This window comes from Zootoca vivipara, chromosome 6 (assembly GCF_965207765.1).
Source record: "Zootoca vivipara chromosome 6, rZooViv2.hap1.1, whole genome shotgun sequence".
NCBI lineage: Eukaryota > Metazoa > Chordata > Lepidosauria > Squamata > Lacertidae > Zootoca > Zootoca vivipara.
The window spans coordinates 10,704,780-10,718,070 of NC_142589.1; the positions used below are offsets into that span (position 1 = coordinate 10,704,780).

Below are 13,291 nucleotides of genomic sequence, written 5' to 3' on the forward strand. Positions count from 1 at the left end.
GGTCAGGGATGATGGGAGTTGTAGCCCAACAACATCTGGGGACCCAAGATGTTGAAAAAGGCTGCTCTAGTCATTCTGCAGTGCTGGGCAGTGACAATGAGTGGGTGGAGCACAGCAGGTTGGCCCAGAACTCCCAAGCAATAGGTGAGGGGGTCAACATGTGTCTATCAGCTGTTTCAGCATGAGGGCTCTTTGGTTGTTGGCAATCCATCTGTCTCAAGAGACAACGGAAGAGTGTGCCTTTGATTGTGCTCAATTACATCCATCCTTGTGGGCTTCCAATTGGGTGACCACCATAGCTGCCAAGTCTCCCGTTTTCCCCGGGAAATCCCTGTTTTTCCAGCTGTTCCTAGCTGAAAAAAATTGGGTTTTTTGTTTTTTCCCGGTTTATTCTGGCGCGGCGGCCATTTTGGAACTGGGCAGAGCATGCTCAGAAGCGACTTTTGATGCTGCTCTGCCCAGTTCCAAAATGGCTGCAGTGCGACTTCTGGCGCGGCGTCCATTTTGGAACTGGGCAAAGCAGCATCAAAAGTCACTTCTGAGCATGCTCCGCCCAGTCCCAAAATGGCGGCAGCGCTACTTCCGGTCTGCTATTTCCGGCCCGGTCCCTTATTTCTCTGACAGCAACTTGGCAGGTATGGTGACCACTGTGAGAACAGGATGCTGGACCAGATGGGGACTGATCCAGCCTGGCCTGTTCCAGCAGCCAGGCTCTTCTGAAGTTCCTTAGATCCTGAAGTTCTAATTTAGATTCGAAGTTCTTCCTTAGATCCTACAGGAAGCTTCCTGACCGTCCGTGGGAATTCTTCACTCCTTGCAGTGAGGATTGTTTCACAAAAAGATACCCACAACCCCTCTGAATATCTGTTGCAGGGAATCACAAGTGGAGAGAGACGTGTTGCACTCGGGTCAACATTTGTAGGCATCTGGTTGGTTAGATGGGCCACTCGCTTGACCCAACAGGGCTCTTCTGATGTTCATAGCTAAACTATGGAACTCACTCCCACAAGAAGTCATGATGGCCGCCAACTTGGAGGGATTTTTTTTAAAAAAAGGTTGGACAAATTCCTGGAGGGAAAGGCCACCCATGGCTACTAGCCATGATTACTATCTTCTACCTCCACTGTTGGAGGCTGTATGCCTCTGAACACCAGTTGCTGGAAATCACAAGCAGGAAGAGCATTGCTGTTGCTTGCAGGCTTCCCTTTGGGGTATCTAACGGGGCACTGTTGCAATAGTTGTGCTTCTTCTGGATCCCCCATTTTTAATACAAATGGGGGTGGGGAGAGAATTATCACAGATCTTTTCTGTGTTAAAAATAGTAGCATCTCTGCAGCCCAGTACCCCAAATGCCTTCAAGCATGCAGAGGCTGCCTCGAGATCAAACCATTTCCCTGTCAATTATTCACTCCTTCCTCTATTATTTACCAATGCCACTAAGCCCCGTCTGCCTTCCTTGCTGGTTAGCATTGCCCCAGGCTGACAGGGCAGTGCTAGATAGTCAGGGACATTGGCAGTGGGCCAGAGCCTCTGTATAGCCTTCCCAGCAAGAAAATCTTCTTTGCAAGGGGTAAATAATTCCCCAGAAGTCCAGGAAACTTTTCCTGAGATGAGACAAAGAAGAAGAGCCAATGGCCCACTTCGCCAGCATCATCTTCTCAGAGGGGCCAGCCAGATGCTTCAACGCGAAGCCTGAATGCACAACATGAAGATTAGCCCTTTCCTACTCAGCGTGGACAATATTGAGCCAGATCAGGGGTCAGAAAACTTTTTCAGCAGGGAGCCAGTCCACTGTCCCTCAGACCTTGTGGGGGGCCGGACTATATTTTGAAAAAACAAAAAAATGAACCAATTCCTATGCCCCACAAATAACCCAGAGATGTATTTTAAATAAAAGTACACATTCTACTCATGTAAAAACACCAGGCAGGGCCCACAAATAACCCAGAGATGCATTTTAAATAAAAGCACACATTCTACTCATGTAAAAACATGCTGATTCCCGGAACGTCTGCAGGCCGGATTTAGAAGGCGATTGGGCTGGATCCGGCCCCCAGGCCTTAGTTTGCCTACCCATGAGCTAGATGGAGCAATGCCCTGACTGTGTATAAGGCAGCTCACTTTCCTCCTATTTAAACCAGTCCATTGTCAGAAGCATGAGGACTAGAATCTTGTTTTGTTTTTAGTGGGAGACAGGAGCTCTGTGGTCAGAGCACCTGCTCTGTAGGCAGAAGTCTGTGGGTTCAATCAAAGCAGAAGGTTACTTCTTAGCATTCCTGCATTGAACACCTGCACCTCCTGGGAACTCTCCAAGGTCCTGAAGAGTCGGACCCTACTGTCTGGGACCTTGCCACACTGCTGGATGGATCCTTGTGTCAGTTCAAAGATAAAGGACCAGGACCCCTGGGCGGTTACATCCAATCAAATTTGACGATGGGGTGTGGCACTCATCTGCCCTCTCAGGGCGATCGAGCAGGCGTTTGTCCACAGACAGCTTTTCCAGGCCATGTGGCCAGCAGGACAAAAACACTTCTGGTGCATGGGAGACCATGATGGAAACCAGAGCATTTACTTTCCCGTCGCAGCCGTACCTATTTATCTACTTGCACAAGTATGCATTCAAACTGCTGGGTTGGCAGGAGCTGGGACAGTAACGGGAGCTCACCTTATTGAGTGGACTTGAACTGCTGACCTCAGCAAGCCCAAGAGACTCAGTGGTTTAGACCACAGCGTCACCCACAACCCCCAGTTCAATGTAGACCAGGGGTCAGCAAACATTTCAGCAGGGGGCCGGTCCACTGTCCCTCAGACTATATGTTGCCATGATTATGACCCACATTTTTGACAAAACCCCTTATTAGGACCAACTCCAATGTTGCCCAAATGTGTTTTTTTTTGGGGGGGTGTTCCCTCATACACCCACACCGCATCCTTTGCATTTTATGCATTGACAGTTATTATTTCTCTCGTATGGCGGGGTGGGGGGCTGAGGTAAGTGCGCCATTCCTGTCAGCCCTGAAGAGTGTGTGCGCATGTGTGGGTGACGGGAAAAGCTGTTGGCCTCGCTAAGTCAGGCCAGTGCTGCTCAAGAACAAAACGTTCTTTTCCCCGCATGAGGGAAGACGAGGCAACGGCTATTTACCTTTCCATGGCTCACACCATGTAGTTAACAAGCGGCCTCCCCAGCAGAGCGCCGAAGTATTTTGGAGTGCAGCCGCCTAGGCGCTCCCTGCTTCCTCCGGTGGGGAGCACCGCCGCCACAGACACCGGCGGGCGTCACTCCCGAGGCGCCTCTGAGCCCCTGCCACCGCAACTGCCCTTCCTGAGGTCAGTCGCTGGCAGCTCCATGGTAGAAATCTGAACTGTGGCTCCCCCACCCCAGAAGAAAATATTGCTGAGCGCACACGACGGACGGAGAAGGGGCTTGTCTCGAGCAGCTGCCCACCTCACTTTTGACCCCCAAGCCTGGCTGAATGGCAAAAACCACCATGTGTGCGCACTATGCCAGCTGCCTGGATTCCCGGACCGTCCGCAGGCTGGATCTAGAAGGCAATTGGGCCTGATACGGCCTGTGGGCCATAGTTTGTCGACCCATGGTGAAACACCAAGACAGCTGACTCGACAATCACTTGCTCTACTCTTGTCACAGACACAGACTCTAAGATGGGGGTGGGAGGAGGAGCATCTTTCAAATGCCTCTGCACTGAGCACAGGATCTCCTTGCCCCGAGTCCCATTATCCTGGAAGTGTAAGATTTATGTCTCTCTCAGCCAAAGGCAGCTTCTCCACTGGGGATTAACATAAAAGGTATTTTGTCTTTAATATGTAAATGTCGGGTTTGACAGGAGGAGAGGAGCTCTCACAAAGACAAGGCTCAATGGAATGTTTGATCAGGACACTCTCCCCAGGATTAGCTCCTTACAGAACATTGGCTAATCTTCCTCCTCTAGCCGAGGAGGGGAGGGGAGGGGACAGCAAGCGGAGCTGGATCAAGTAAAATTGGGAAGGGTTAATGACTTCTCTGAAGTGATTAAGGGTCCACCCTCTCTCTTTTGATGATGGGTTTCTCCTGCTAAGGTCTGTGGATCAGGCCCCTAAGGCTGACTGATCAACAATGGATGATGTAAGAAAGTAAGAAGAGCCCTGATGGATCAGGGCACTGATCCATCTACTCATAGAAGCATAGAATTGCAGAGTTGGAAGGAACCCCAAGGGTCATCTAGTCCAACCCCCTGCAATGCAGGAATCTCAGCTAAAGCACCTATGACAGATGGCCATGCAACCTCTGCTTAAAAACCTCCAAGGAAGGAGAGTCCACAACCTCCTGAGGGAATCTGTTCCCCTGTCAAACAGCTCTTACTGTCAGAAAGTTCTTGCTGATGTTTTGAAGCCGTTGGTTCGAATCCTACCCTCCAGAGCAGGAGAAAAGAAGATTGCTCCATCTTCCATGTAATAGCCCTTGAGATATGTGAAGATAGCTCTCAGATCTCCTCTCAGTTCCCTCTTTTCCAGGCTAAACATACCCATCTCCTTCAACCATTCCTCATAAGGCTTGGCTTCTATACCCCTGGATCATCTTGCCTGCCCACTTCTGCACACGCTCCGGCTTGTCAACATCCTGTTCACACATTGGCCAACCAGATGCCAGTTGCTGTAACATATGGGATGGGATGCCATCCCATGAAATGTTTCTGTGCTACTGATCCAGCAGGGAAAGAATGGGTCTGGATCTGGAAGGAAGGTGGTCCACAAGCTAAAACTGACCCACATGCCTCAAACCTTGGCAAGGGAGATAGATGGGTTTTCCACAGCAAGCAAGCCACCACTTGCAGAAGATTCAACTAAGTTGTGGCATACATGGAATGAGGTTTGCTTGCACAACACAAAATCTGCTCTGGAGGGATGGAGGGACCCCTAGAAACAGGTTGGGGTGTGTGGGGGGGGAGGAGAGGGGTGAATGTCCCATTGTGCAAGTGGACTTAATTCCTTGTGTGGATATCCCCCTTGGTGCTACATTGCATTCCACTGCATGAAGGTCTTTCTTTTATCTGCCCTGTTTCTTCCAACATTCAGCTTCACCGAATGTCCACAAGTTCTTGTGTTATGAGAGAAGGAGAATTTCCCTCAATCCACTTTCTCCAGGCCATTCAGCATTTCATGTAGAGTACAGTGGTATCTCGGTTTACAAACACAATTGGTTCCGGAAGTCTGTACTTAACCTGAAGCGAACTTTCCCATTGAAAGTAATGGAAAGTGGATTAATCTGTTCCAGATGGGTCCGTGGAGTACTCAACCTGAAGCGTACTTAACCCAACGTATGAGTGTAATTGGCTCCGGAAGTCCGTACTTAACCTGAAGTGTACTTAATCTGAAGCAAACTTTCCCATTGAAAGTAATGGAAAGTGGATTAATCCGTTCCAGACAGGTCCGCGGAGTACTTTAACTGAAAATACTCAAACCGAGGCGAACGTAAACCGAGGTATGACTGTACTTCCATCATGTCACCTCTTTCTCACCATTTCCCTAAGATAAAAAGTCCAGAACGCTGCAATCTTTCTTCATAGGGGAGTCACCCCCCCCCCACCGCCTTGATTAATTTGGTTGCCCTTTTCTGAGCCTTTTCCAACTCAACGGCATCCCTCTTGAGGTCAGGCATCCAGAGCTGCACACATATTCCAAATGTGGTCACACCATAGATTTGTATAATGGCATTATGACACTGGCAGGCTCCCTTTCAGCTAGGATATCAATGCTTTTCTCAGAAGTGGTTGTGAGATTCTTTGCGATGAAGGAATGGCAGCCCGATCCTTATCTGACTTTCATCCGTGCTCCCTCTCTGAACTCCTTCAACAACCAGGAGTTCCAAGTGTGATACAGTTTCTCAGCCTGGAGCACATTCTGAAGAGATGTACATAGATATATGCCAGGCAAGACGCCCTCCTATCAGATCTAAGGTCGTCAGCTAGGAGAGCCATGCTCATATGATCATATTGAAGTTTCCTTGTGCTGAGTAGGACCACGGGTCCCTCTAGCTCTGAATTATCTACACTGAGTGTCAGCAGCTCTCTCAGAATTTCGGGCAGAGGTCCTCCCAGGATGGCTTAAATAGGAGCAAATTAAGCTGGCTTATACCTAGAGCTGGACCATAAAGAAGGCTGATCACCGAAGAATTGATGCTTTTGAATTGTGGTGCTGGAGGAGACTCTTGAGAGTCCCATGGACTGCAAGAAGATCAAACCTATCCATTCTTAAGGAAATCAGCCCTGAGTGCTCCCTGGAAGGACAGATCGTGAAGCTGAGGCTCCAATACTTTGGCTACCTCATGAGAAGAGAAGAATCCTTGGAAAAGACCCTGATGTTGGGAAAGATTGAGGGCACTAGGAGAAGGGGACGTCAGAGGACAAGATGGTTGGACAGTGTTCTCGAAGCTACGAACATGAGTTTGACCAAACTGCGGGAGGCGGTGCAGGACAGGAGTGCCTGGCGTGCTATGGTCCATGGGGTCACGAAGAGTTGGACACGACTAAACGACTAAACAACAACAAATACCTAGTCAGAGCTGTGGTCCATCACTCGCTCCGTAGATGGCAAAGTTGTAATGGCGGTACCTAGGGGCAGTAAAGGAGAGTGGTGGCTTAGTTTGAAGATGGAGATGTGTGTAATTTCTGTGGGTAATTCTACTTCTGGGCGACTCTTCATCTCATGGAATTGTAGGGTAGGGTTGGGAAGAGACCTCTAAAGTCATCTAGCCCAACCCCCTGTGATGCAGGAGTCACAGCTAATCACCACCCCCAGAGCCACCAGGTTGAAGGGTGAATTACCAGACGTACATACACCTTCCGAGCAGAGCTAAGCCACTCGATGAAACGGAGGAAGGAGAAAATTCCCCCTGGTGTTCCTTCAGCACGGCTTGCAGGTCCACCAAGGCTCGTTAGCTCAAATCTTGCTCACTAATGATGGGCAAGAACAAAGGAGGTGGAGAGCGAAGGTCTGTGCTCACACTCTAGATAACTGCCTTCTTTTTTAATGAGAAGGAAAGAGAGAACGAAGGAACGAAATGTGTAGGATGGAAGGGAGGAGGGGACCATCATTTATGCCCGACAAGAGATCTCAGCTGGATGAGGCAATCTCAGATGGCTGATAATGGTCTGAAGAGCCCATTAGACCTAAGGAAAGTACAAGCAGGTGGAGCTGCAGGGTGGTGGAGGAAGGCAGGCAATTTCATTAATTTAAAAGGAACAGATCCAGGATTGTACGCTTGGAAGGACCCTTTTTTGAGAGAGAGAGCCTTCCTGGTGCCACACCAATTTGCTTCCCTTGGAAATACGCTCATTCTCAACGAGAGTTGGGCCAATAATTTTGGCCTGTGTGTGAGGTGGGAGGGGGAATTCGTGTGAAATTTCACAGTGGGGATGTGCGCTGGCGCTTATCTTAATAAAATTTCCTCATACCTCATTGAAAAGGATGTTATAAGAACAAAAGGAGAACCTGTTAGATCAGGCCAACGGCCTACCTAAACTGGAATCCTGTTATCACAGTGGGTACCCAGATTCCCCAAAGGGAAGCCTACACACAGGGCCTGAGTCCAACAGCAGCTCTCTCCTTTTGCGATCCCCAGCGACTTAAATGAAAAGAGATCCAGCACCGAGGGCCTTCTGGCGGTTCCCTCACTGCGAGAGGCAAAGCTACAGGGAACTAGGCAGAGGGCCTTCTCAGTAGTGGCACCCGCCCTGTGGATCACCCTCCCATCAGAGGTCAGAGAGATAAACAACGACCTGACATTTAGAAAATACCTAAAGGCAGCCCTGTATTTTAATGTGTGTTGGAAGCCGCCCAGAGTGGCGGAGGGAACCCGGCCAGATGGGTATAAATAATATATTATTATTATTATTATTATTATTATTATTATTATTATTAAAGGCCTCTGATCCTGGAAGCAATATACATCCATCATTACTGGTAGCCGTTGATAGCCTTATGCTCCATGAATCAGTCTAATACCTTTAAAAAGTCGGCCATAAGGTTACATTCCCTCTGAAGGGGCAGGTATGTAGCTTGGGGGGTGGGGGGCGGTCCTTCTGGATCCATTGCTGTAACTTGAAGCTCAGGTGGCCTCAGTGGTGCAGAGTCCCTTCCATCAGCTTTGGCTGGTGGCCCAACATGCGAGGATAGCCAACTTCTGTTGCCTATGCTCTGGTAACCTCTAGGTTAGAAAACTGCAACACATTATACCAGGCATAGGCAAACTCGACCCTCCAGATGTTTTGGGACTACAGCTCCCATCATCGCTGACCACTGGTCCTGTTAGCTAGGGATGATGGGAGTTGTAGTCCCAAAACATCTAGAGGGCTGAGTTTGCCTATGTCTGCATTATACACAGGGCTGCCTCTGGAGGTGGTTTGGAAACTTCAGCTGGTGCATAATTTTATCAGCCAGGTTGCTCACTGGCGTAAGATGGTTTCAGCATATAATGCACAGGCTACCAATTAGTTTTTGGTCCCAATTCAAAGTGCCTTAAATGGTCCAGGATCACCGTGCCTCAAGGGCCACCTCTCCCCAAATGAACCAATCTGGACCCTGCAATCATCTTTATTTGCTCCTTCCACGAGAGCAAACATGAGAATAGGCCTTTTCTTTGATGGATCCCCATTTGTGGAATGTTCTCCCCAGGGCGCCAGGTGAAAATGTTCCTCTTCACCCAGGTTTGGGGCTCATTCAACTTTCTATGGCATTATCTCTCTCTCTCTGTGTGTGGAGCATTATTGTTTTGTCTGTTGTTATGTTATATAAGGGACGCAAGTAGTGCTGTGGTCTAAACCATCAAGCCTCTTGGGCTTGCTGATCAGAAGCTTGGTGGTTCAAATCCCCACAATGAAGGGAGCTCCCTTTGCTTTGTCCCAGCTCTTGCCAACCTAGCAGTTTGAAAGCACACTAGTGCAAGTAGATAAATAGGTACTGCTGCGTCGGAAAGGTAAATGACGTTTCCGTGCATTCTGGCTTCTGTCATGGTGTTATGTTGCACCAGTAGCAGTTTAGTCATGCTGGCCACATGACCCAGAAAGCTCTCTGTGGACAAACACTGGCTCCCTCAGCCTGAAAGTGAGATGGGTGCCGCACCCCATAATCGCCTTTGACTGGACTTAACCGTCTGGGGTTAAGTACTAAGAAATAGATAATCAGAATAGCTCTGCAGCTGGCAACTGGCTCAGGCCAGTCCTGTATCCTGTTCTTGCAATGACCAACGAGATGCCCCCAATGGGAAACTGAAAAGCAGGACCTGAATGCAAGAACAATCTCTCTTCCTGCCCTTTCCAACAACTGATATTCAGAAGCATTCCTGCCACTGACTGTGGAGACACAGCACAGCCATCATGGCAGGGAGCCATTGATAGCTCTCTCCTCCATGAATCAGTCTTTTAAAGCCATCCAAATTGGTGACCATCATTGCCTCCCATGGGAGCGAGTTCCAAAGTTTAAATAGGCACTCTGCAATTTTTAAAAAATCTCTCCTGAATCTTCTCCCTGCTCTGTTGGAGACAATATGCCTCTGTCATCCAGGCGGTAGGAATCGCAAGTAGGGAGAGTTGTGGTTGGCTTAGGTTCTGCTGGTGGGCATCTGGCTGGGGACTGTCAGAACAAGGTGCAGGACTAGATGGGCCATTGGACTGAACCAGCAGGCTCTTTTTACATTCTTATGTTATATGAGGACATTACATGGAATCATAGAATAGTAGAGATTAGGGTTGCCAATAATGAAAATCGAGAGAAAGTTGTTGAGCATTTTGGAGCTTTCCTGGACATTTTGCCAGTTCAGCAAAAATCCACATGGACGCCATTTTGCTGAGCAATTTCCAGACATGTCCAGGAAAACCCGGACATATGGCAGCCCTACCAGAGTTGGTAGGGACCCTGCCATGCAGGAATCTCAGCTAAAGCATCCATGACCTCTGCTTAAAAGCCTCCAAGGAAGGAGAGTCCATCACCTCCCAAAGGAGACCGTTCAACTGTTGAACAGCTCTTACTGTCAGAATTTTTTTCCTGATGTTTAGCCAGAATCTCCTTTCTTGTAATTTGAAGCCATTGGTTAACTTCTACCTTCCATAGCTGTAGAAAACAAGCTCGTTCCCTCTTCCATGTGTCAGCCCTTGCGGATGCACACCATTACATCCACACATCTGCAAGGAATCCAGAGTTTGCTCATCCCCAACAAATACCTGCCCAACCTCTGCTTGAAAATGTCCAGCAAAGGCCCCGCTTCCCTAGCCTAGGCAATTGATGCCATTTTCAAACCACTGTTGCAACAGATATATTTCTCCATAGGTCCAATCAAAGTCTACCCTCCTGCAAGTGGAGCCCATTAGACCTAGTCCTCAGCGGACCAGCGCAGATCAGAGATGATGGAGAAGAAGAAGAAGAAGAAGAAGAAGAAGAAGAAGAAGAAGAAGAAGAAGAAGAAGAAGAAGAAGAAGAAGAAGAAGAAGAAGAAGAAGAAGAAGAAGAGTAGTTTGGATTTGATATCCTGCTTTATCACTACCCAAAGGAGTCCCAAAGCGGCTAACAATCTCCTTTCCCTTCCTCCCCCACAACAGACACTCTGTGAGGTGGGTGGGGCTGAGAGAATTCAGAGAAGTGTGACTAGCCCAAGGTCACCCAGCAGCTGCATGTGGAGGAGCGGAGACGCGAACCCGGTTCCCCAGATTACGAGTCCACCGCTCTTAACCACTACACCAACACTGGAGCTATGCCATAATCACCTCTAGATCGGTCAATCCACTCCCAAGTGCCTATCCCACATTCATCTCCAGATGCCTCAATTGACTCCCACATGTACATCTCACATCCACCTCCAGGTGGACCGGCCCACTCCCAAGTGCCCATTCCAGGTTCACTTCCCGATGGTTTGACCCACTCCCAGGTGCCCACCCCACTTTCTCCCACCAACCATGGTGGCCAACCATCTTACCTAGCGTCACTTCGGATTGCATGGGCATAGAGAGGGCAGGGTGCTTGACCTCACAACTGAAGAGTGCATCATTGTCTATCTGGGGGTTAAGCGTCCACATGAGCATGGCCCGCACCTCCACGGTGCCATCACTGATGGGGATGTGGGTGTGGTGGAAGTAGTAGATGGGCTCCACATTCTGGATCCACCGAGGAAACTCCCGGCTCACCACAGTCTCTGGGATGACCTCCGTAGCTGGGCTGAACAAAAGTCCCTGGTTTGGGGTGAGGCCTTTCAAGGGGTCCTCCGTGTAGGGCCTCCCACCCCGGTCCTCCACATCCAGGAGGGAGAGCGACTTCTGCATCTTGGTGTCGTCCATGTCTCGGTGGAAGAGGTTCCGGGAGGCCCGGCCGTCTTGCAACCCGGCGGCATTAATGGGGGCTTCTGTGAGGGGCACCACCTCGATCAGCTCCCCGTCTCTCTTGAAGTACACCTGGAGAGGGGAAATTTGGGAAGAGATCGCAGCCAGTTCCTTATCAAGAGCAGAAATACAGGCCACATTCACACCACACCATTAAATCACTTTGAAACAGCCACGGCTTCCCTCAAAGAATCATGGGAGTTGTAGTTTGTTACAGAAGCTGAGAATTTGTCAGGAGACCCCTCCCCGCCCACATTTCTCTCACACAGCCCTGCAGCCCTGTTTCCATTCTGCTGCCGTTGACTTTCCACCAGAGCCTTCCCTATTCATCTCACTGTGGCGAAATTAAATAACTAGTGTATATTGCGCTGTCATGACGTTATTCCACACTGTGAATTCCGGTGCAAAGGAAACACAATAGAAACTGGGAGGGAGGAGCATAATCAATTACGTCTCGTTTACAGATGGAAAGCGACAATAGCAAATACCAATCACATCGGCTGCATCGATTTCTGTTCCAGACATGGGACAAGGAAGTGGATATCAAATTTCCATTCCCGTTTCTGTTTCTGCCAACCTCCCTAAGTCACAGGAGAGGACAATGGACATTTGAGTTTTATTTGAGGCCCCAGAGAGGACCTTCACCCTAGTGGCTCCTAGGCCCAGGAGCCCCTTGCCCCAGCAGAATCCTGTGGCCACCTCCCAGAATGCATTTAGGTACCAGATGCTGCTGGACCCCTGGCATCCCTGAACTGTCCTGGATGGTGCTGATGCTGATGGTAGAGACCCACAGCATCCGTAGGGTGGCATCCACATTAGCTTACCGCGATCTGTGGCTATATGATCACACAGGTGTGCACACAAAGAGGGTGTCAGTCTGCAGAGGTGCATGAGAGAGAGAGTGTTTGTGTAGCTTGGAGGACGGTTTCTCTGCAGACGCAACGGCTGTTAAAATATTTCTGAACGTCTCTCTCTGAAGAGAAGATTGTATTCCTTTATCAAAAGCTCCTTTCAAGCTGCGGATGTCATGGTGGTAATGAAACGGCCGCAGGAATGTTTGCAGATAAGTGTGTGGTTTGTATTTTATTTTTAAGTATACGTTTTTTGAAAAAAGGCTTCCTCTCACCTCTCTCTCCCTTTTAAAAAATTCAGATGCTTCAAACATCGGAATGAATAAGCAGAAATAAGTCTTGGGGTCCTTAGATCCTCAACTCTCTTTCTCTCCCCCCCCACTTCTCCCACTGCCTCCCCACTTTAAATCTCCTGCGTGTGTTTAAATAAAAGAGAATCCACAAGGGGAGAGATGAGTCTGGGAGGAAAATAAAAAAGGCAGCTGACAAATTCAAGACATCTCCAGAGGGACTGCACAGGAAGATATCATTTCTCAAACTCCTTTAACAGCATGCAAACTGATGCACAGGACAGATCTCGTTCTGCTTCACAACAGCCTGAAAAGGTTGGCCACCTTTGCTTCCCCCATCCACATTTTACAGATCGGAAATGGGAAGCCAAGTCTCACTTCTGAACCCAGGAAGCCGTCTCATACGGAATCACACCATTGGATTAGAAGCAGCTTCTCCAGGGATGTTTGCCAGAAGGTGTCAGGGGCCAAACCAGGGGCCTTCAACGTGCCAAACACAGAATCATAGAGTTGGAAGGGACCCTGATGGTCATCTAGTCCAACCCCCTGCATTGTAGGAATATGCAGCTATTTCATACGGGGATCGAACCTGTAACCTTGGCATTATCAGCACCACGTTCTAAGGAGCTGAGCTATCTAGGCTGACACGTGCCCTGCCACTGAGTTGTTGGTTCCATCTAGCTTGACATTGCGGGTGTGTGTGTGTGTGTGTGTGTGTGTGATGATGATGATGATGATTAATAGTAGTAGAACTGTATTTATTTATATCCCATTGTTTCCCCAAACT

General features: G+C 48.9%; 1 protein-coding gene across 1 annotated transcript in view; it reads right to left on the reverse strand.

Annotated features, from left to right (window-relative positions):
- Nucleotides 1–13,291, reverse strand: part of LOC118086837 (immunoglobulin superfamily member 21) — a 91,939-nt gene that overhangs the window by 4,425 nt on the left and 74,223 nt on the right. The window contains exon 5 of the mRNA XM_088670997.1: nucleotides 10,964–11,435. Coding sequence (XP_088527123.1) covers nucleotides 10,964–11,435 — 472 coding nt within the window. The remainder of the gene's footprint in view (nucleotides 1–10,963; nucleotides 11,436–13,291) is intronic.